Source organism: Eurytemora carolleeae, unplaced genomic scaffold (assembly GCF_000591075.1).
Source record: "Eurytemora carolleeae unplaced genomic scaffold, Eaff_2.0 scaffold446, whole genome shotgun sequence".
NCBI classification, from domain to species: domain Eukaryota; kingdom Metazoa; phylum Arthropoda; class Copepoda; order Calanoida; family Temoridae; genus Eurytemora; species Eurytemora carolleeae.
The window spans coordinates 66,139-90,118 of record NW_019396379.1 but is presented as its reverse complement, the minus strand read 5'-3'; the positions used below and the strand labels follow the sequence as shown (position 1 = coordinate 90,118).

The window sequence follows — 23,980 nt, the reverse complement described above, 5'->3', positions numbered from 1 at the left end:
TTTGCCCCCCCCCCCTTAAGAGCTTCTAGGGGGGGGGGCAAAATTTGAACCGTAAATTCAAAACATTTGACCTTCGATATTTTAAAGGTATACATTCCAATATATACCATATATATACAAGGACTACTTTATCTCTCCATCAAACAAATTACTAGCAGAAAAAAACAGCGAATTTATGTTTTTAATTATACTCTTCGACACTCTTTAGTATCAGATTTGAAAAGTGTGAGAGCTCTGAGTTCTAGACTATAGGTCTAGGAGGGGCACTACGTCCCGCTTGCCCCCCTGTATATGCCCTTGAAAAATAACTTTTGAAAATGTCGTAACGGTTTTTCAGATCATTAACGGTGCAGGCCGAATTAAAGCTTGTTTTTTAGTACATATATAAATAGTGGTAATGGTTTGCCAAAAACTCCAAAATTAATCCATAAAAAATCGTAACAGTTTTTATCAAATTGACACTATAGAACTTGGCCGTCAGCAAATTGTAAAAACAAATCTTTAAAAGAGTTAGGCGGATGTCCCCCAAATTTTCCAGGGGGGGGGGTACTTCCCCCCTTTCCTCCCCATGGCCGCCTCTGTTATACTTGGTTTGCTTAGACTACTGACTGAGTAGTGAGTATAGTGACTATTATAGTGAGTACATTTAATACATATGAGTTTTAGTAAGGAGCACATCGTAAAAAACGTGATTTTGGGGTATATAATGAAATAATTGAAAATTATTAAGTTATTTTTTAAAATAAAAAAATGAAAGCTATTTGGTTAAAAAAAATATATTTTAAAATTTTGAGTCTACAAAAAAAGAAATATTTAATCCCCCTCTCGATTCCAGATTTGCGCAGAACACCAAATTGTAGTTGTAAACATCCTCACTCCTCAGCAGTCAGCACTAGTAGACACCAGTCGCTCCTATACTGACAATACAACTGTGATTCTGTGATCAATTACATGTACTGTTTGAAATGTATTTATAAATTGTAAGACATTAATCACATTAAATTTGCATATGTTTCTACCCTCGGCCGTATGACGTATATCGTGTCAACTCGGTATATTCCTAGAGAACGATTTTTGGACCCCTCCCCGCCCCCCCTCCTATCAATTTTGTACATGGATCTTATATGTTAGACATGGATATAACTGACCATGTGGCCGCAGCGCTCGGCCCCCTAGCCTGTCTGCCGCAGCGCTCGGCCCAGAAAGTGTCTTAACTAACCTAACCCACGTGGCCGTAGCGCTCGGCCCCCTAGCCCATCCTAGCCGCAGCGCTCGGCCCAGAAAGTGTCTTAACTAACCTAACCCACGTGGCCGTAGCGCTCGGCCCCCTAGCCCATCCTAGCCGCAGCGCTCGGCCCAGAAAGTGTCTTAACTAACCTAACCCACGTGGCCGTAGCGCTCGGCCCCCTAGCCCATCCTAGCCGCAGCGCTCGGCCCAGAAAGTGTCTTAACCTAACCTAACCCTAAATAATGCTAAACAAATACTAATTTCGTCATGTACAAAATTGATAGGAGGGGGGGCGGGGGGGGGGGTCCAAAAATCGTTCACCAGGACAGACCCGGCCCCCTAGCCGCAGCGCTCGGCCCAGAAAGTGTCTTAACTAACCTAACCCACGTGGCCGTAGCGCTCGGCCCCCTAGCCCATCCTAGCCGCAGCGCTCGGCCCAGAAAGTGTCTTAACCTAACCTAACCCTAAATAATGCTAAACAAATACTAATTTCGTCATGTACAAAATTGATAGGAGGGGGGGCGGGGGGGTCCAAAAATCGTTCACCAGGACAGACCCGTCAACTCTGTGAACCTACCTCACCTACCTAGTCAGCAGTTTAGGCTCCTCCCCCCCGCGTTGTTTGTTATCCTAAAATGTGTACTGCAGTTTCTGGTAAGAAGGTAAATTTTGTCAATTGTCTCGTTGTCAATATGTCAAGGTTGTTTAATTTTAAGTATTCATTATTATTTCATTTTTAAACTCTGTAATATTTTAAGAATTTTAAAATGAGTAGAAACAAATCTTCTAAACGTAAGCACTCGGTCCATTGGTTCCGCAAAGGACTGAGATTGAGTGACAACCCAGCTCTGCTGAGAGCTATTCGAAGATGTGAAACCTTTCGATGTATCTTCATCTTGGATCCATGGTTTGCGGGATCATCTAACGTTGGAACTAACAAATGGAGGTAAATATAACTAAATTTAACATTTAAGGAATTCTAATTGACTGTTTATTACAATGGACATCCGTTCAGAATTAGTACACATAGCTATTTGTGGACCCATCTCCCATTTTATGACTCCCNCCCCCCCCGGCCCCGACAATTTTTTTGCTTTACAATTCGATGATGGTGATGGACCAAACCTCTGAAGAGTAAAAAAGTAGATGTTAGTTCCACATTCATTTAAAATATATTTCGGTCTGGGTTGACACTCGTCAGTTCTTAAGATTGTTTCCGTCACTAAGGTTAAAAACAAACAAACAGTGCCAGTCATATAGAAATCATCAAAGTTATAATGTCTTTTTAAGTCAGTTGTTAGGCCGTGCCCCTAAGACGAACCAGGGATTCCAAAATATAATTTTTAAGTCGAGAATCAGCGAAATGAATGTTGACATTTTCTTAAACACTTCCAGGTTTCTGCTCCAGTGTCTTGAGGACCTTGATAACGGGCTCAGAAAACTCAACTCCAGATTATTTGTGGTCAGGGGTCAGCCTGCAGACGTTCTACCCACACTATTCAAGGTTTATATATTTATTTGTGGTCAGTGGTAAGCCTAAAGATTGATTGATTGTCTGATTGATTGGTTGATTGATTGATTGATTGATTGATTGATTGATTGATTGATTGATTGATTGATTAAGTAACTACATCTAGGCATGGGGGACGACATATTTCACCTTTGAGGAGGATCCAGAGCCCTTCGGTCGAGTTCGGGACCAGAATATTATGGCGATGTGCAAGGAACTCATTGAATCTTGAAATCTGTTTCTAGTATTCATTATTTTCCACATATGATATCAGATATATTTATGTAATCTGAAAATAAAAAGGTCTAGTCTTCATTCGTTCTCATGGAAAGCAGCAAACATAAATTGCTTTTAGTTTTTTTATTCCATTGAAATATTAAAGTTTTTCTTGCAGTATGTGCACTGTAGCGTGTGTATTCTTTATTATATCATATCTGTTTGGTTCCATAGTAGTAAACCTATCGTGCGAGAATTCCTATTATTACACGGTTAGGAGAAGAAATTTCAATGTTGTTGGCTTCCTAGCGTCTAAGAATGCTTATTTTTACAGTATGTGTAGAATTTACATTCTTTAATGCTCAGCCCGTGTAAGAATGGAAATTACTACACGTTCAGAGCCTAAACAAATGTTTATTCTTACACGCTCCGAGCATTATAGAATGGAAATTATTACACCAGTTGAAGAGTATTCATAATATCATATCTGTTTGGTTCCATAGTAGTAATTCTATTGTGTAAGAATTCCCATTATTACATGGGTTAAGGGAACAATTTTTTAGTTTTTTTATTGCAAACCAAGTTTTGTAAGATTTTGCAAATCTCTGCATATTTCAAATAACTGTTTTCTCCTTTATTAACTAAATACTGAAGAACAAGCGCCTTTACAAAGTTCCAATTTTCAGTTGTAATATTTGGACAAATAAGACAGAATTAAGAGGTTAGTTTAATAAACTAGTTATTGAAATACCAATGTTTCACAAACTTTTAGTGGGGTCCTAGCACTCAATAGCAATAAAAACAAATCTTAATTTATAAATAGAAGACCATTTCATTTCTTGAACTGGTTCTTGATAGATAACCTGCTATTCTCTCCTCTTTTTAGATGATTTAGGATCCACTATCCAGCAAACGAATTCTTCTGTAAATGATTTCACTACTTTTATCAGTAGGTTATAAAATCCACTACTATTCTCTACCTTCTCCCCATCTTAAAACTCAGGACACTTGAAAAATCAAGCAAATGCATTATAAATTGGTAAACAAACTGAAATAAGGAAACAATCACACCACATGCATTATTTTCAAATGAAGAATCAACTTTAAAAATAAGAGCTTTTAACATTTTAGCATTGTAACATTAGAAAATTAAAAAAACGGCGATAGTCAAGAGCATCAATGAAATATAAAAACCTATTTGCAACCCTTCACAATGTCAATTGCTCCAACTTAAAATAGTCGCAATTTATCAGTTTTAAGTTTTAAAATCTAGTTTCTTGGGTATGTACTCATGGAACCTCACAAATATGATATAATACCAATCTTTTAAGGTAATTATGGAATTATTCTTAAACTCGTTGAAATAATCTTGATGCATTCTTTAACTCAGGCCTGCGGGCTTCGTTAAAGAATACATCAAAGAATTCATCTCGTTTAAGAATTTCCATTATTACATTTTTTTCCTCATAAGATTATCATAGTCTTTATAGTTTTGTTCTACGAGTAGAAAATATTTAAATATTCAACGCACGTATACAGGAGATGGGCATTGTGGTAACAAAAGAGCATTCACACACACTCTACAACTTAGAGAAGTATTATTATTATTAGTATTATTACTTTTAAGATCATAACTATTATTATTATTTTAGCCTCCCCCCCTTTCAGATACAGCTCAGATCCCTCTAATTCATAAACAAAGATAATAACAAATTTTATGAACGAGTAAATTTTCTAAAAGAAATTGATTTCTTGCCTTTTATAACCGTTTTATATATTTTAAGTTTTAGAATAAATTTCTAAATTAAGTTTGGTCGTTGTGATATGTGATATACAAGAAGCCTCATTTTTTCAAACTGCACCCTTTATTAAAATTCCTGATATTTAATTTTTCTAAATTTTTTTTCCCTTGTTTAGAATAATCTACAGAAACGGCGGGAAGGCGCCCCTGACTTATAAAACATTTCAAACAATTATTGAGGTAGGGTTTACTTTTTCCTTCCGTCAGTGCTTAGGATCCATTTAATTTTGATGCGGATCCGGATCCTGGATACGCACTAGAAAAAATGGATCCAGATCCAGGGCATGAACATTGCTTATAGATTTATTGAATTTTTTTAACAAAGCAGAATTGTAAATTTTTTTTTTCGCTTGTTTTTATACTTAAACTTGATTAACCATCCAGAAATTATGAAAAATTTATAATTTCTCGTTTTTTCTACTCTCAGATTTAGATTTTGAGAGTAAAAAGTAATTTTTTTACAGTTTTTGGTTGATATTTTGCAAATGGATCCGGATCTAGGAAGCCAAAGTCATGCGTATCCTACGGATCCGGATCCTAAGCACTGTCTTTTAAAACCCTTCTTGAATTTAAATTAGAAAATATAATCCATATCTAACCTTGAACCCATAGTAGTTTGTACATTTTATTTTTTCTTCAAAATATTGGAATAGTTCTTCATGTTTCGCAATCAAATCAAAATTTTAAAAAGTCTTATATCCCGTGTATAGTGAATATACTCCAGATTATAAATCCATAATTTTCCTTGATCCCTGATATATTCTAGGGTATGGATCCATAATTATCCTTGATCCCTGATATATTCTAGAGTATGGATCCATAATTATCCTTGATCCCTGATATATTCAAGGGTATGGATCCATAATTATCCTTGATCCCTGATATATTCTAGAGCATGGATCCTCCGTCTAAACCTGTTCCAACCTTGACCCTGCTGATGCTCGGAACTGGGATTACTCCACTTTCAGGAATCCAGTTTTAAAAATTATCCGAGTTTTTCAAATTAAAAAATGTACGGAACTGGCCTCATCTCATTCCTTGATCTGCTATCTCTTCAAACTCATTATTAATCAGTAGAGTAAAGGGCGTTATTTGGTTATAGTTAAGCATATCTTTTCAGATTTTTAGGAAAAACACCTAGAACTCACTAGTCACTTTAGTTAAAGAGAAATTGTTTGAAGAAATATACATTCCAAAGTTTGAAGATATTTGAGTAAGAAGCCGAAGAAAAAATGGAAATGATTCATCATTGGTTTAGATACACAGGTTGCTTTAAAGCATATCCAACTGCTGTATTTGGTCATATATTTCACTTAGGTTGGTTATAAATTGTGTTTTTTGGTTATAGCGTTAAACTTCACTTAGATTGGTTATAAATTGTGTTATTTGGTTATAGTGTTATATTTCACTTAGGTTGGTTATAAATTGTGTTATTTTGTTATAGTGTTAAACTTCACTTAGATTGGTTATAAATTGTGTTATTTGGTTATAGTGTTATATTTCACTTAGGTTGGTTATGAATTGTCTTATTTGGTTATAGTGTTAAACTTCACTTAGATTGGTTATAAATTGTGTTATTTGGTTATAGGGTTAAACTTCACTTAGATTGGTTATAAATTGTGTTATTTGGTTATAGTGTTAAACTTCACTTAGATTGGGTATAAATTGTGTTATTTGGTTATAGTGTTACTGTTAAACTTTATCATTTAACACTCGTTAAAGCTGTTACAGTAAAAATGTTCATAACAACACTTTTTCAATTAATCTATTCCTAACAAAAAACGTTTAAATTATTTTTCACAACAAATATTAACATCCAAATCCGACAAGAGTAAACTTCAGAAAAAAAATTAAAATTATTTGATTTTAATATTCTTCACCCTAAGCACCAATAAATATTGAAAACCTTTTCTACGACATTAATCTTTCTTCCTCTTCTTACTGAGGATCATCGAGCTGTTCAGCGAAGAGTATATCATCTAGATGCTCAGCGAAGGGAGGATCATCAAGCTGATCAGCGAGTGGAGGATCATCAAGCTGTTCAGCGAAGAGTAGATCATCTAGATGCTCAGCGAAGGGAGGATCATCAAGCTGTTCAAGGTGTTCAGTCCACTTGAAAACAGTTCCTGGCATGATCCAATTGTTGGGAGCTAGTTCATTCCAAGGAAACAATCCAGTTCTTGCACATATATTGTCATCCCTGAGAACTTTTCAGTGGCTTCTCATAGCTTGCTGACAACAAAATATTTGAGCAAACTGGACCCAACATGGTTGGTTTAAAAATATCATAAAAGATGTTTTAATTCAACCTTAGTACTGTTTCATATAAGTGTTAAACTATAACCACATTCAGCAATTTCATGTATAACCAAATACCGCAACTTGCGAAAATATTTATATAGTTTTGTAGTATGCATAACTTTTGATATGCAATACTTAAACATTGACACTTAAAATTTTGTTTATTAAACAATCAATAAACCCTACAAAGCTTGAAATGCATGTTTTAGCTCTAAGATTTCAAAAATGCATTATTTTGCATATTTGCATATAAAAAAATTCGCGACTAAAGATTTACAAACCTGATAATAATATTTTAGTATATTTTGCAATGATATTAGGGTTGAAAGATGGGTGTAACCAAATTCAGCAATTTTTTATAAACCGATTTAAATTAGTTCCGAAAGTTCCCCTTTTTTTTGGTGCTACAAATGATGAAATAAAGCCATTGATAGAAGGAAAGTATCGCTTGTTGGTTTATTGATAGGTTTGGGGCCGTAACTCTGGGGGTAAGGACGAAATCCTCTCTTGCAAAAATTTTAGTCACGGGCCTAGCTAGGTTTATAAATGCCGGCCTGTTGATACATAGAGAGATACTATGGTTGATTTATTGATAGGTTGATTAAATGCCGGCTTGATACAGATACAGAGATAGATACTGTGGTTGATTTATTGATAGGTTAATTAAATGCCGGCCTGATATAGATACGGTGGTTGATTTATTGATAGGTTGATAATATATTGACAGATTGGTTGACAAATAAATGAAGCATTAAGTGTTTGGGTATTTCCTCACTATTAATTTTTGGATTTATCGAAGACGACCATGATGAAAAGTATGGGGTTCCCACTTTAGAAGAACTAGGATTCGACTGCGATCATCTTAAACAATCTGTTTGGGAAGGCGGAGAGACTGAAGCATTATCAAGGTACACCTAGAGTACAGGAGATATCAAGGTACACCTGGAGTACAGGGGGTATTAAGGTCCACCTAGAGTATAATGGATATCAAGGTACACCTAGAGTACAGGGGATATTAAGGTACACTTAGAGTACAGAGGATAATAAGGTACACCTAGAAGGCTCGAGTATAGGGGATATCAAGGTACACCTAGAATACACGGGATATCAAGGTACACCTAGAGTACAGGGGATATCAAGGTACACCTTAAGTACAGGGGATATTAAGGTACACCTAGAGTATAGGGGATATCAAGGTACATCTAGAGTACAATATAGTAGATATTTAAGTAAAACCCAGAGCTAAAAAATTATTAAAGCGTAAACAGAATTGATTGGTGTTTCATAACCTGTTAATGTTATTATATTGCAGGGTCTTCTCTGCAATTATTCTATGAAATGGGTGTTTTGAAGTGTTATAAAAGGCCTTAATCATTTGTTTTTCTACCTAGGGGGTTTTTCAGTTATTGAAGGAACGCTAATATTTCTTATAACAGCCTTATTACAGCTTTTTATACATGAGAAGATTATTTATTTACTAATTATAGTTTACATGTAAAATTAATAAGATGTTTCCATTTATTAAATTTATTTTATTTTATTAAATGTTCTCGTAAATGATTTTGTAAAATGAAACTTGTATTACCAATGTGGAAAATACTCTCGAAATTAGTGATAGTGAGAAAAAAATATCGAGTGGTTTAATTTAACTTATTTTTGATAAATTGAACATGTTTGGAAATAATACATCGTTGTGCTGAAAACACTTTTTCCTATTTTCCAACAACAAATTTTTTTAATGATAATATCTCTTTTTATTCATATAATAAAACAAGACATTCGTATGTATGTTCCCTAAAGCCGCCAGCCAAACGGCTGAACCAAATGAGCTTAATTTTTTGTGGACACTCATGGGTAGCCTGGGGGTCATAAAGGCTAAAAAAAGAATTTTCTTTAAACATTTTTTTTTACCTAAAATTTTTTGAAATATTTTTTTTCCCACGGGCAACGCCAGGCCCTTCAGCTTGTTCTCAATAAGACTGGGTGGGGGGAATATCAAGGTACACCTAGAATTCAGGAGATATTAAGGTACACCTAGAGTAAGGGGATATTTTAAAGCACACTTAAGGTACAGAGGATATTAAGGTACACCTAGAGTACAGGGGATATTAAGGTACACTTAGAGTACAGGGGATATTAAGGTACACTTAGAGTACAGAGGATAATAAGGTACACCTAGAAGGCTCGAGTACAGAGGATATAAAGGTACACTTAGAGTACAGGGGATATCAAGGTACACATAGAGGACAGGGGATATCAAGGTACACCTTGAGTACAGGGGATATTAAGGTACACCTTCAGTACAGGGGATATCAAGGTACACCTACAGTACAGGGGATATTAAGGTACACCTAGAGTACAGGGGATATCAAGGTACTAGCATTCTCAGCAATTACTCACCTAAAATATTTGATTTGATTTAGATTGGAACGGCATCTGGAGAGAAAAGCCTGGGTGGCATCCTTCGGTCGTCCTAAGATGACCCCGCAGTCCTTGCTAGCTAGTCAAACCGGTCTCAGCCCCTATCTCAGGTGCACCCCCCCNCCTTGGACTCGTTCCGCATTTATCTTTAAGGGGCTGTGAGCGTAATTTCAAGTGACCCTCCATGCGAAGATGGCAATGCCCGATTCACAACGGTACCCTTAAAAGATTCGGCTTTAAGTATGAATTAGATATCGCTGTTAATAAATTTAAAAACTGATTATTTACAATTATGGGTTCTCTAAAAAAGTGAATGGCGCATTTCTACTCCAGGAAAACCTCAGAGTTTAACACTTTTAAATTAGAAAAATTACATTATCTTGCACACTATTGATCTGGGTCAATAAACATAATTGAGAATAGTTCTGAAAGGGAGTATCCGGTATATGCTTTTCAGCCTTTTTTTTGCATTTTGCAATGGCAAATAATGGCTCTGACAGAAGATACAAACATGAACCAATCTTTGGTTAACAAAGGGTTAAAAATTTAAAATAACAAAATATATATAAATGTAAAAAATTTAACATTAATTAGAAGAATTTTTAATTTAATTTTTGCATTAGGAATTTTTTTAATTCTTTTATGCTAAGGAATTTTGTGATCGGGGTCGGGGCTAAATTAAAAAAGAAATAAAATGCCCTTACAGTAAGGGATTACTTCCAATCTTATTTAAAATAATCCTACCATATTATTGTCACTAATTTTGCTCTGTATACTTCAATTCATCTCCCAACTAGGCCGAATTAAATTTGTTTTTAGTTCGCTAGATTTAACTATTTCAAAGAAAAAAGGAATGGACGAGGTTTTGTATGTGGTTCGGATGAGAAAATGAAGCGAATGTAGTTCTGATGTAGAAATGATGTGGTTGGCCTTCATTCATGATAGTTATGCCCTTTAAACCAAACCAAACTTTGAGGAGAACTTGAATTAAACCCTATATTTTCCGTACCTAACAGTTGATCCTTGTTTAGGTTTGGGTGTTTATCTACAAGACTGTTCTACCATGCCTTGTCAGATCTCTACAGAAGAGTAAGAATATTTAATATTAGCTCAAGTGTTCGGCGTTGCCTGTGGAATTTTAAAAACACTTTAAAAAATTGAATTTTTGAGAGAGAAAAATAGCCCCATGGGTTACATGGATTTCCTAAAAAAATCAAACAGCCGTTTGGCCAGCTTATAGCTACCGTATATAGAAATATATTTATACAGAAGCTTTATTATATAGAAGATTAAATAATATAGTTCCAGAATAAATTTTGATATGATTTTAAAAGTTCTAATTGGTTGGTTGATTGATTGATTGATTGATTAATTAATGATTGATTGATTAGATAAAGAAGTGTGACCCACCCCTCTCTCTTCACGGTCAGCTGCTCTGGCGAGAGTTCTTCTACTGTGCTTCAACAAAGAATCCAAATTTCGACAAAATGGTCGGAAACCCTATTTGCGTTCAGGTACAGTCTCAATACCAGTGCTTAGGATCCATTATATTTTGATGCGGATCCGGATCCAGGTCATGAACATTTCTTTTAGATTTACCGAATTTGTTTAACAAAGCAGAATTGTCAATTATTTTTCTTCCTTTTTTCTATGTTATAAAACTTTATGAACCAATTAGAGATCCGGAAATTTTAATAATTTCTCTTTTTTCAACAGTTCAAATTTAATTTTTTAGAGTAAAAAAGTTTGTTTTTGCAGTTTTTGGTTGACATTTTGCCCTTGGAATCGGGTCCGTGGATCCGCATGTTGTTGCAGATTCGGATCCAGGAATCCAAAATCTTGTGGATCCAACAGATCCGGATCTTAAGCACTGCTTAATGCCAGAGGGATGTATGTTTTCTTATCATTCCCTAGTATTTCATGAATGTTTGTGCTAAGGAAAACAACATGTTTTTAGCGCTGAAAAGGGGGGGGGTGGGGGGGGGAAGCTGAAATAAATGAAATAGTGAAAAGTATAATGGGGATGATTGTTAGATGCTAGGTCCGTTTTCTAATTTAGATACCCTGGGATAAAAATGATGAAGCACTCGCTAAATGGGCAAATGCACAGACAGGTATTTTTTTTCTTTAAAAAATCGTTGAACTTTTTATTGTCGTACTTTTCCTAACGAAAGTCTTTATTTTTATTTTTCAACGCATTTTTCTCTTTTCTCGTCTTTATAATGATATTTTGACGATATTTTGTTGGTTTTTGTAATTTTCCTAAAATAATAGAAACTAATTTTATTTTTCAAACGTTTGAAAGCTTGGCAGATCAGTTTCTAACGCCTAATTCTTCCGAACAGATTGAACAGATTGATTTAGGGAATTCATCGATTAATTTAGCAATCGATCATTCTAGGATTTCCTTGGATTGACGCGATTATGACGCAGTTGCGCGAAGAGGGTTGGATTCATCATCTTGCGCGGCATGCGGTCGCATGCTTTCTTACTCGTGGGGATCTCTGGGTGTCTTGGGAGGAAGGGATGAAGGTTCGTAATATTTTTTAAATTAGACATTCTGAGAACATACTATATTAACAAAAAATGAATAAAAGATTAAACTTTTGTGTAAAATTGGTCAAATATATAAATTAACGTCAGGTATATATTTTTCTGTAAAATTGGTCAAATATATAAATTAACGTCAGGTATATATTTTTGTGTAAAAGTCAAATATATAAATTAACGTCAGGTATATATTTTTGTGAGCAGATGATTAAAAATTGACCTATCAATTACTATAATCATCATCAGACAGTTTTTTTTAGAAAAAGAAAATTGAATTATATTCATAAAATGAATGGAAGATTTGTTTCGTTGGTTGTAAAAACGTCAATGATCCGGAAAACGTCATCATGAATATTTCATCAAGTTCTGCTGATTTATTTAATTCAAGAAAAATTTACAAAATCTTTTTATTTCATTTTTATGCTTAAACTTAACTTGCCTGTCAAGAATTTTGATTTGAACCCGACTGGTTCAGCCGTATAAAACTTATTTTTGGGATATAAACCAACAAACATTGAAACAATACCAAATCAGACAACGCAAATTAAGTGGTGTTACTCTTTTTAACTAAATCTGATAATCATATATATAATAACGAAATATCAAATTACACTCGTTGATTTATTTACAGAGCCATTATTATCCAATTGAGATATTATTTATAATTTAATAATCAAATAATTTTCTTAAATGCAAATCAAGTTTCGAAGGTATATAAATATCTTGTCCTGATTGATTGCAAGTTGCAACAACACAAGTTTTAAAGTTTAAAGTAGATTAAATATATTTTTTATTAGAGAAAAAAGACATGCAAGAAGTATCACAACACGCAAAATGTTCAACTTTTTATTATATTAATGATTTGTCAGAAATAATATTTTTTTTTAATCCGAAGGTTTTTTCTTTCTCAAAATAGAGTTATGAAATTCAGGCTTAAATTATTCCAGTGCCAATATTTCAGCCAAAATGTGTCCAGTGTTCGGTAATTTGTCTTCAGGGGGATTACTTTTTTTACATGGGGGGGGGTGGGTCACAGCTATCTTTCTTTTTAAGTTTACTTGAAGTCTTGAATTAAGCGCCCCACTGATAGGGACATTGTAGATACATCTTTTAGATCTTCCAGTCTGGTACATTAATTTTTTATTCAGTTTCCTTCTTTTTAATCCTCAGACTAGCAGAGTTTCCACTGTGTGTATTGGCTTTAAAAGGAACCAACCGATTTGGGCATTTTTATTTATTTTGGCAATTGTTTATTGAGTTACAATGGACATTTTAAACCTTTATTTGAGGAACTCATAAACAGACATTTAAAACCTTTTTTTTTAATTACTAGTAAATTGATTAAAATTTCCTTTGTAACTTATATCTCTTGGATAGCTTAACACAAGGTCAGATTTTATGAATGCTGACTGCCCTGCTATCCAGGTGTTTGATGAGCTGCTGCTGGATGCTGACTGGAGCGTGAATGCTGGTTCATGGTTGTGGCTTTCCTGCTCCTCCTTCTTCCAGCAGTTTTTCCACTGTTATTGTCCTGTGAAGTTCGGGAGGAAAGCTGACGCTAACGGGGACTATATCAGGTTTGAGACTTGGCAATGGCCTATCTAGAAATTTATATAAAGGGGGGGAGGGGTATATTCGTCGATAGTTGAATTCGGCTTCCCTTTTTTTATTTCTATAAAAGCTTTATGGCTGACATTTTTATTTCTTTAAACGCTTTATGGCTGACATTTTTTATTTCTTTAAAAGCTTTATGGCCGACATTTTATTATTACTTTAAAAGCTTTATGGCTTACACTTTTCTTTTCTTTAAGAGCTTTATAGCTGATAAGTTTTTTTCTTTAAAAGCTTTATGGCTGACATCTTTTTATTTCTTAAGCTTTAAGGCTGACTTTTTTATTTCTTTAAAAGCTTAATGGCTTATTTTTTTTTCTGTAAATTTTACGATTGACATCTTTTTTTACAAGACATCTTTTTATTTATAAAGCTATACAGTGATGACTAGAAAAGTCTGGAATAGTAAGACGACCTTTAGACTCAAGTGTCTACTTTAAATACTCCAAAAGTATAGGACAAAGCAATTGTGCGGTGTAAACAGACCAATTTCAATTAATTAGGGATTTGATGAAAAACTATTTGCATTATTAGTAAAACTATTCGCTTTAAAACAACATCAAATACACTTAAGTACTGCTATAAAGTCGTCTTCCTACTTCAGAGTTTTCTGGTTATCACTGTATGACTGACATTTTTTTTGTATTATTCATTAATTTTTGTTGAAAGACGTTACCTACCGGTGCTGAAGAATTATCCTACCCGGTATATTCATGAACCCTGGACTGCCCCGGACGCCGTTCAAAAATCCGCTAGATGTATAATTGGCCAGGTAACAAAACAGTTTAGAATCTGTTTTTTACAGACAAGATTGTTTGAGACTTCGTGAATGATGAGGAGATTTACATTCTGTTCAATTCAAATTTAATTTTTTATTGTATTTTTCTGAACAGTGAACAGTTCTTTTGGTTCGAAAGATTTTTATAATCTAGAAATATATGATTACTACTTTAATTATAGAGTGGAATATCCGATTCACAATGATACCTTTAAAAGCTTTGGTTGATTAAGTATAAGTTGAATATCCATGTTTCTCTTTTTTTGAAAAAATGATTATTTTTAATTGTAGTTTATCTGCAACATACAAAAGTGACTTGTGTATTTTAACTGTAGAAGCATGGGAAGGAAATTATCTGAATTAAACACTTCAAGCTAGAATTACGATGATATCTTCCACTTTATTGATCAGATAAACGTTTTTAGGGTACCATTGTAAATGTATGGTGTTTTTAATTTACGACGTTTTCTTTAATCTGGTGTACTCTGTAGGACTACCCTAAACCAATCTGTCATCATCCTGTTGTATCAAAAATCAACATGGAGCGGATGAAACAAGTTTACCAGCAGCTAGCTCACTACAGACAGACTGGACAGGTAAGCAGGGGGTATATATTTGCCTGGAATGATTGCCCCCCCCCCCCCCATTAAAAGTCATTCTTTCCCTGCAATATTAGGAACGATTCCTTGGGTGAATGTTTCGTTGGAAATTATAAAATTATGGACAATACTTATGTCACTAAGACGTGTCCTGGAATTCCTATTTATACATAACCTTTTAGGTCGCTTCACGTCTCCTGTATGAAATTTGTTAGACGTGCCCTGGAATTCCTATTTTCTTCAGAACTCTTAATTTGTCATTTGTTTAGACGGGCCCCGGAATTCCTCAGGATTTATTGAATCAGCTGCCCAAGACTCCTAAGATCCCTAAAGTACCCAATGTTACCGGAGGATCAATGGGACCACCGAATCCTCCGTCAAACGAGAAGAAAAAGGTAATTTTTGAAAATTATGCTTTTACAATTCGAAGTTTTATAATTTTTTTTACGTAGGAGGAATCCAATTATTTTGATTGAGATAGTTATCAAGATGGTTTACCAAAGATTTTTTATAATGAATATAAATTATTATTTAGATTTGTTGTAAAATTAGATTTGGATATTTCAAATTATCTATAAATACTTTCCGATCTACTAGTACATACGGCTTTACTTGAATTTGAAGTTTTTTAATCCTTGGATGAATTTTTTAGATTTTTTCATGTTGATGCCAGAACCTCAATTTTTTAGAGTTTTTGTTCGTATATTGGAAATTTAAAGCTGATAGTTGTGATGTCCTAAAACAAACACTGTTTCACAACCAAAAAAGTTGTTTTCTCTGATGTATTGCAAAAAATAGAATGATTCCCCCCCCCCCTCCCCCTCTCGCTAATAACGTGCAATATACCCCTCTATGCACGAATTGGCAAGAAAAATGAAATTCAGCAATGTATTGCAATAAATAAATATTAAATCAAAACCTAAAGGTAAAGAAACCTTGGAGCTAAATTTGCTCCAGAAAGGTCACAAAGAGTGTTTATTTTTTCAATTATTACAGAGAAAAGGGGTGTTTAATACTAAAGTAAAACAACAAAATTTAAAAAATCGAGGGGGGGGGGCAGGGGTTACACCCCATCCTGATTTTACTAAAATTTTATCAGTAAGAATTATGAACGGGGTTAATTCCAAATGACTGGATTATATCAAATCTGATTGGAAAACAATGAATACTAGCAAATATTCTATTATCCATATCTAGGACGGATATGACTGTATGGATCAGCCGGAAAGTAGCTCACAGATCCAGGAACAAAACTGGATTGGGAGCTGCGAATCCAAGTTCTCTGATCAAACCTGGATTAGATCTAAGAGTCAGGATTGGGTTGGAAACCCTGAAGCCAAGGTTCAAGACCAGACATGGATCGGGAGTAGTACTCCGATTCCTAGAGCATCAGTACTAACAGATCTTCAGACAACCATAGACAACAAGGGATTTACAAACTTAGAGTTTAAAGAGACTGTCAACATTATTTTCCCTGAGTTTTAACTTTATAAACTTTCAGTAAGAGTTGAGTAAGAGTTTAGTTTTACCATTGCAGTTTTTCTTGTTTCAGTTCAGATTGCGTCGCAGGGATTAGAGGTTATCAGATTGTTTAATCGTTTAAAAAAAACTCAAAATTGTTCACTAGCACGCACCTCTGCCCCTTTAGTAAAAGTAAATTCAACCTATATGAAGCATAAAGTCTGACCGCGTCAACCTTGTTGCACCGGCTAGTCCTGTCCATAGAGCTAGGTACAGTACAAACTGCGACCGGAAAGGTTGACCCGGCTCGGAAATTCAAATTTACTATGGCTCCCCGTGCTAGTATATAGTTTTATTTTTTTATTTTAGAAGTAATAAAGTAAGTTTTTGCCGTATGATCCTTCTATTTTATTTAGAACTAAATATTGTGAAGGAAACATAAAATTCATTTACGTATTTCTGAACACCCTTAGATTCTCTTCTGGGCTTTTTGAAAAATTATACTAGAGCAAAATTTGGAGTCTTTTTTTAACGATTAAAAACCCTAATCCCTGTTTTATTGGGCCACCCTGTACGATCTCCCCCCCCCCCCCGGGACACATAAGATCTCTCTCGGAGTTTTTTGACGGTGGACAAAATCGGGAACGTCTGCTAATTATTTATAATTTGAAACCAAAAATTGTATGATTTGATACGTTTCCAATTATGGCTCAAAACCAATCAAAGTTATTTTCTCTTGTAAACAGCTCAATTACAGGATTTCTAGTCAAAATAATCTTTATATCAATTTCGTTAAACTTGGAAGCGTAGTTTTTATTTCAGGGTGGATCAATTTATAGATTATTTCAGTTAAAATAATATTTTTAAGCAAAATTACCAAAATTGAGAGTTTCAGTTTCGTTTCAACACAGTATCAAACAAATGAAGGTGTATTTAAAAGTTTACATACAAACAAAATTAGGATTATGCTTCTCTGAATTGGTTACTTATAATTACAAAAAATTGTAAATTTATGCTTACTTTTTTTAGATGTCTGAATCTTTGCGTCGTGGTGGCAACCTTTTATATTTCAAATGCTGACTACTTCTAGTCGAATACAAATGATTGTAATATCAAAGGGTTATGCTCACTGAGATATAGACAACCCTGAGTTATCAAATTTCTATACAGCTTCAACTTTTAAGTGTCTCAACGCCTTGGCCTTTGGTTCTACCTCACAAATCATAAATACTTTTTTCTATATACATTTTCTATATACATTTTCTATATACATTTTCTGTATACATTTGAAAAATACTATGTCTCTGTTTCTAGCTTAAGTTCAAAATGAGTAGTTGGCAAAATACTGCTCGATTTTTTTGTGAGAGCGTGCACATCTTGATTTGCAGTGTGCCATCATTCATCAGGTTGCAGAGTAGAGTTGCCAAATATGAAATCTCCTAGATCAATGTGTACAGTACAGTACACCTTTAATCTTCCTTTTAATCAGAAGATATTTCCCATAATTGCGCAAAACAGAATAACGAAGAAGCGGAATAGCGAAATGAAGTTTGCGAATATGATTGCGCAAAATGCTATTTTTTCGCTCAAAAATGTTAGATTAGGAAATTATCTTTCATTAGTTAACAACTAGGTCTTGAGTTTTGAGAGCAAAAAGTTTTTTTTAATGCAGGTTTTATTTCATATTTTGTTCCTTAGAGCCTACTATGAAAGCCTGCGCAGTTTCCTTTTTTGTTCTAAAATGTCAAAAGTTTGTTATTTGTTGACCAGGAGTGTACACGACGAGCTGAGGAACAAGCGTCCATCTTATCTCAGACCGGGGGGGTCATCGTGTATGAACAGTACAACGGGGCAAATTCACAATACATTCCGTATATTCAGGTAGGAAAACATAAACATATATTTGGAAATCTTTTTTTGAGAATTTTTATTGAGCCGCATATTTCGGTTACAAAATATTTTTTTATTATTATTTTCAAATGTAACACTGTTTTAAAGATTTTCATTTTTCGTCAATATAATGAAAAATTATTATTTTCAGGAGAGAAAAAATAGTAGTCAATCAACTTCAATTCACCAGACCTCAGGTACAGAGGATCAAAACAAGGCCCATGCATTTCCAAAATTTTATCGATTTTGCTTTAAAAAATACATGACAACCCCCCCCCTCTCCCAAAAAAAACTGACTGTAACTCCTGTAACCTTTAATAAAATTTTTTTTTGCTTTGAATTAATACCTGTCTGATGAGATCATTGAACAATGAATGAGTTCTAGTAAAATCCCAAAAAATTATTCTGTTCTAACTGTAAACTATTCCAGATTGTTTGCCTGTATTATCTGTTTTAACTGTAAACTATTCCAGATTGTCTGCCTGTATTATCTGTTCTATCTGTAAACTATTCCAGATTGTCTGCCTGTATTATGTGTTCTAACTGTAAACTATTCCAGATTGTCTGCTTGTATTATGTGTTCTAACTGTAAAATATTCCAGATTGTCTGCCTGTATTATCTGTTCTAACTGTAAACTATTCCAGATTGTCTCCCTGTATTATCTGTTCTAACTGTAAACTTTTCCAGATTGTCTGCCTGTATTATGTTTTCTAACTGTAAACTATTCCAGATTGTCTACTTTTATTATGTGTTCTAACTGTAAACTATTCCAGATTGTCTGCCTGTATTATCTGTTCTAACTGTAAACTATTCCAGATTGTCTGCCTGTATCATCTGTTTTAACTGTAAACTATTCCAGATTGTTTGCCTGTATTATCTGTTTTAACTGTAAACTATTCCAGATTGTCTGCCTGTATTATCTGTTTTAACTGTAAACTATTCCAGATTGTCTGCCTGTATTATCTGAAGATATTCTACTGCCTATCTCCGACCAGGCCCGCCAGGCGCGCCAGTATGTGGGTAGCCAGGAAAACCTGTCAGTCGGGAAAAATCACACACAGAACATGTCTCTTATGTCACAGGTCGGTCAATGGTCATACAATGCCTGTCATTTCGAGTAAAATTCTAAAATGATTTCCAATTTATCTATGGTCTATCCCACACCCTCTAGGGCGATTTGGAAAATAAGTCATGATGCTTGGTTCGTTAACATTTTAGCTTTTAACTGCTGCTTTGAAGGTCGTCATTTTTTCATTTTATTCAATAAAAATAATGTTCGCAGATTTAAATTGGTGCATTTTCTTAAAATATAGAATTTGGTTTTTTTTATTTTGACTGTCCATAAATATTTCCTGTTGTCTTGTGAGTTGCCACAAAAAAAAAATGGGCCTGATAGGTTCTGCCGTTTTGACGTTTATTGGATAGAAACAAACAAACTGAGAAATGGACAGACAAGCCAAATTTATAAATAGATATTGTGACAAAACAGTCATCCCCCCCATGACCCCCTAAAATACCCTGGGGGGCGGCGTTATTTGTGATTCGGAAGTAAAACGGGCGTGGGTCGCCTTCCCCCTATCATCCATCACTGAAAACATTTCCATGGCTTCTTGATGGGCTGCATCCCCTTTTTAATGGGTTCTTCTTGTAATGATGATGTATCTAGGTTGATATGATGTCTCTAATGGGGAGAGGAGAACCTTCACAAGGACTGATAACTTCTACGGACCAGTCCGGGGCTACAGACGATAAAACTACATTACAGTCAAACACAGCGGGCTCACAGTCAGGAAATGAAAGCTCCGGGTTACAGACCGGGGTTATCAACTCCTGTTTACAGACCGGGGTTAGCAGTTCTGGTTTACAGACCGGGGTTATCGGGTCTGGATCTGTGAGCGACGGGGTTGAGGATATTGGAGTTATTTGTCCCGGTTCATCACAATCATCAACTGAAAGCCGACATTATAACCCGGCACTAAGGTTAGTTCATTGTAATTTGTACCCCACGTTTTATTGAAAGCATTTTTCACTGGGGGGGGGGGGTTAATATGTATAGAAGATCGTTCAAAGATATCAATAAGTGTTTCATAGATTTTGGGTGGAAAAAAAACTTAATCCTCATATTCATGTAATCTCCATTTCTTGGAATTCTGAATATTATATTATACTTTACATATACATTGTAGAATTGTACAATTGTAAATGCACACGCCGTACTTCACTAACACCCCACTGTTCAGTGTGCACAATTTCTGTATCCCGGATATTCATGAAAATATAAAAATAATTCTCTAAATATTTCTGCCAGGTTGGGGGAGTTAAGTGCTTTCTAGTCGGAATTTGATAGATGACATTGTCACTGATGTAGTTACAACATCGTGAAAATGAATGGGTTGGTTTTATTGCATATAAAGACGTTTTATCCTGCATTTAGGTATTGTTGCTAGAGCTCAGTGTGGGTTGGTTCACAATTTTTAAAAAACAACTTTGGATAAAATAAGTAAATAAAGAGCTTATTTAAAATACCCCCAAGCTCTATGGACCCCTAGGTAGTTCAGAAACTGTGCTTGGATAGTTTGTCACAAACTTTCAATGTTTTGGGACTTAAAAGAGATTCCACAAAAATCTCGGAATTTCTACAAATTTCATTTTTTTTTTTTCTGGACATTTGCTTTTCTTACAATATGCCTGAATTTGACTGTGAGAGAAAATATGCATAAAACGAACAATTAACTATTGTTTTTGGTTCACTTTTCCCTTCATTTGCTCTGAGGGTACAAATGCATTTACAGAAGACAGTTTGAAATGTTGGAAGTTCACAATATAAATAACGAAGTAATCCATGTCCCAGCACTACCCCTTTAAAACTACTTTTTATAATTCGTTTTTTTTATTTCCAGGTATTCAGGGTATAATGAAGAAACACAGAATGAATATTTCCCGCAAAGTAACGAGTAAAAATCTCATCACCTAGATCCAGTCCAACCAGCTAACTGGAAATATCGATCGAATCTGATTCTAAAAAGTCGTAAGATCAAGAAAGACAAAGGAAAATAAGTATTGCCCCTGACAGTATGAGATATTATGGTAATGGCCTAATTTTAGCTTATTGGGAAAATATATCATTGTTTGAAGAAACTTGTAACAAGAACAAAAAATGCGTCCTATCCCTCCTGAAAAAAATACGTCCTATCCCTCCTCTGAAAAAATACGTCCTATCCCTCCTGAAAAAATACGTCGTATCCCTTTTCGGTAGAAATACGTCCTATCCCTTCTCCTGAAAAAATACGTTCTGTCCCTCCTAAAAAAATACGTCCTATCCCTCTTACAGATAAAATATGTCCTCTCCCTCCTCTGAAAAAATACGTCCTATCCCTCATCTGAAAAAAATACGTCCTATCCCTCCTCCTGGGAAAATACGTCCTATCTCTACTCCTGGAAAAACGTCCCAAGGGGGAATCCTTGAAAATATTTTGTCCTTCCGTTCTGCCTTGTTATTAAAAAGCTATCAGTGAAAATAGAATCCTGTCCCGAAATAACCTTCAGTATAGTAGGTTAGAATCAGTATGAAATAATTACATTTTTATTCATTATAACTCTTAAAGCTGATCAATGAATCCTCTTTTATTTTTATGTATATTTTAAATAAGTTAAATGAACAGATTTGTTTAAAAAGTCATAATACTCATTTAAGTCGTCATGTCAATTAATGACTGGAAACTTGAAAATATTATCTTATGATCATAGATTTAATTTATATATTATATGAACTAGATTGACAATATTTGGTTAGAAAATTAAATTATTGATATTTACGGTTTAAAGATCATTTCTGAATTCTCATCTGTTTTTGTAACCTATGTAATATGTATTGTTTTGCACGCATGCCGTACACTGAATTCACCACGATGGAACAAGTCTCAACTTTTGTATTTTTTTTTTTCAATTAGATTATAATGTTTCTCAACTATTTCACTTATAATGTTTCTTTACTATTTAAGTTATAACGTTCTTCACTAAGCTTTAACACTTCTTAACTTAGTTATAACGTTTCTCAACTAAGTTAAAACGTTTCCTAACTAAGTTATAACGTTTCTCAACTATTCAGGTTATAACGTTTTTCAGCTAAGGTAAAACGTATCCCAACCATGAAGTTTTCCTGTGGGGGGAAAATATGATTTTTTATAATATTTTTACAGGATTACCCATAAAGGAAGCTTGAGAGACTATTTAACGGAATTTGTTAGGTCTTTTCTTTTTTTTGTGTGACAATTTCTGAGAAATAACATTATAGTATTAATTTAACACATTTGGACAAATTCAACCTTTAGTTTGTTGTATTAAAAAGTTATTTCGTATTGATAGTCTAATACTTTCTGGGTTACCCTGATGTTTTTTCCTCCACTTAAAACGTTAATAGGAGTCGAATGGATTATCAAGTAAAATAGGTGGCAACAGAGAAATGGACTAATTATACACCACGTCATAAGTGTCAAATATAATTCCCTGACTTTAGTTGACATGTTTTTTTAGATTCATTAAAAAAGTGGGAAAACATAGAATAAAGAACACATAAAATTGCACTTTATTTTACTGAAAGATGAGGACTTTATTACAAAATTATCACTATTATTAATAATTTTGTCTGAAACAAAAAATACAGCTGTACTGAGACCTGAGAGTGTACGTTGCCATCTGTTTTACTAGTATCTATGATAGTAGTAAACCATTATGATTTTACCCCGGAAGTTCCTTTTAAGATCTTTAAATCCTCGTATCTTTTTTATAATTATTTTTTTCTCTTTTTTACTCAAATTATCGAAGCTTTTTAAGCTAACTTAACAACAAATCGTTTATTTTTATTGAGGTTGAAGATTAAATCTGTCTGATTGAAGATGGAAAGATGGAGCCATAAAATGTATCCAAAAGAAATTCTGTGTCTATACATTCTTTGGAATGTATAATTTATCCAAAGAAATTTATTGACAAGCTTTAATTCTGTTAAAGTTTTTTAACAAAACTTTGTTTCCACATCCGCCGCGCTCTTTGTGATTGTAAAATTGTTAGGTATTTAACCACTATTGAAATATATAATTATGATGCTGTAAATGTATGCATATTTATTTGTTAATAGTGTAGCAAACTCTCTTGTAAGCTTATTATTATGAGATATTTTAGTTGAGTCCATGGATTGAATATATACCTACAAGTGCGACCTCGTAGTTACCCATGAAAGACGAATTGAAACTCTTATTAAAGATGACATTGTTACCTGTAATTCAAGTACAGGGTGTCCCAAAAAATATGGGAATTCAGTGACGAATTTGATATCGTCTTTGTTATGAATTAGCATTGTAATGCCTAATTTCAAAACCCATAATATTATTATGTCTGCTAGAGTTTATTTTATGTAAAGATCTGTCTATAATGTCTCCGCAAGTGCAAATATATGCTAATGCAAATATATGTTTCAAATGTTACAAATATAAAATGGTTTCTAACTCTCCTACCTTTTTTATCTACAGGGTGTCCCAAAAAACATGGGAATTCAGTGACGAATTCGATATCGTCTTTGTTATGAATTAGCATTGTAATACCTAATTTCAAAAGCCA

The 23,980-nt window shown here is 34.1% G+C and overlaps 1 protein-coding gene across 28 annotated transcripts; it reads left to right on the top strand.

Moving 5' to 3' along the window:
* Positions 1–1,965: 1,965 nt before the first annotated feature.
* LOC111702050 (cryptochrome-1) lies at positions 1,966–23,476 on the top strand. Of its 28 annotated transcripts, none has more exons than XM_023473595.1 (25): positions 1,966–2,174; positions 2,624–2,732; positions 2,866–2,952; positions 4,494–4,549; positions 4,872–4,935; positions 5,648–5,723; positions 7,856–7,964; positions 9,480–9,587; positions 10,509–10,566; positions 10,869–10,991; positions 11,537–11,591; positions 11,879–12,009; positions 13,453–13,604; positions 14,308–14,410; positions 14,908–15,012; positions 15,285–15,410; positions 16,213–16,443; positions 18,247–18,357; positions 18,518–18,563; positions 19,313–19,449; positions 20,034–20,347; positions 21,268–21,395; positions 21,919–21,921; positions 22,476–22,497; positions 23,235–23,476. In XM_023473595.1, the coding sequence occupies exons 1-22, from the start codon at positions 1,996–1,998 to the stop codon at positions 21,323–21,325; spliced, it is 2,538 nt and encodes an 845-aa protein (XP_023329363.1). In that variant the 5' UTR covers positions 1,966–1,995; the 3' UTR covers positions 21,326–21,395; positions 21,919–21,921; positions 22,476–22,497; positions 23,235–23,476. The 28 variants fall into 28 exon arrangements, with proteins under 28 accessions (XP_023329363.1, XP_023329355.1, XP_023329369.1 ...); XM_023473587.1 differs by having other exon boundaries at positions 21,880–21,921; XM_023473601.1 differs by lacking the exon at positions 22,476–22,497 and having other exon boundaries at positions 21,268–21,392; positions 23,375–23,476.
* Positions 23,477–23,980: the final 504 nt, after the last annotated feature.

Excerpts from the sequence above, each read along its gene's own strand:
- LOC111702050 (XM_023473601.1), top strand. The coding sequence starts at position 1,996 with ATGAGTAGAAACAAATCTTCTAAACGTAAGCACTCGGTCCATTGGTTC. Across the intron at positions 4,936-5,647 it reads CATTTCAAACAATTATTGAG|AGCATGGATCCTCCGTCTAA; the intron begins GTAGGGTTTACT and ends GATATATTCTAG. Across the intron at positions 13,605-14,307 it reads GCTAACGGGGACTATATCAG|ACGTTACCTACCGGTGCTGA; the intron begins GTTTGAGACTTG and ends TTTTGTTGAAAG.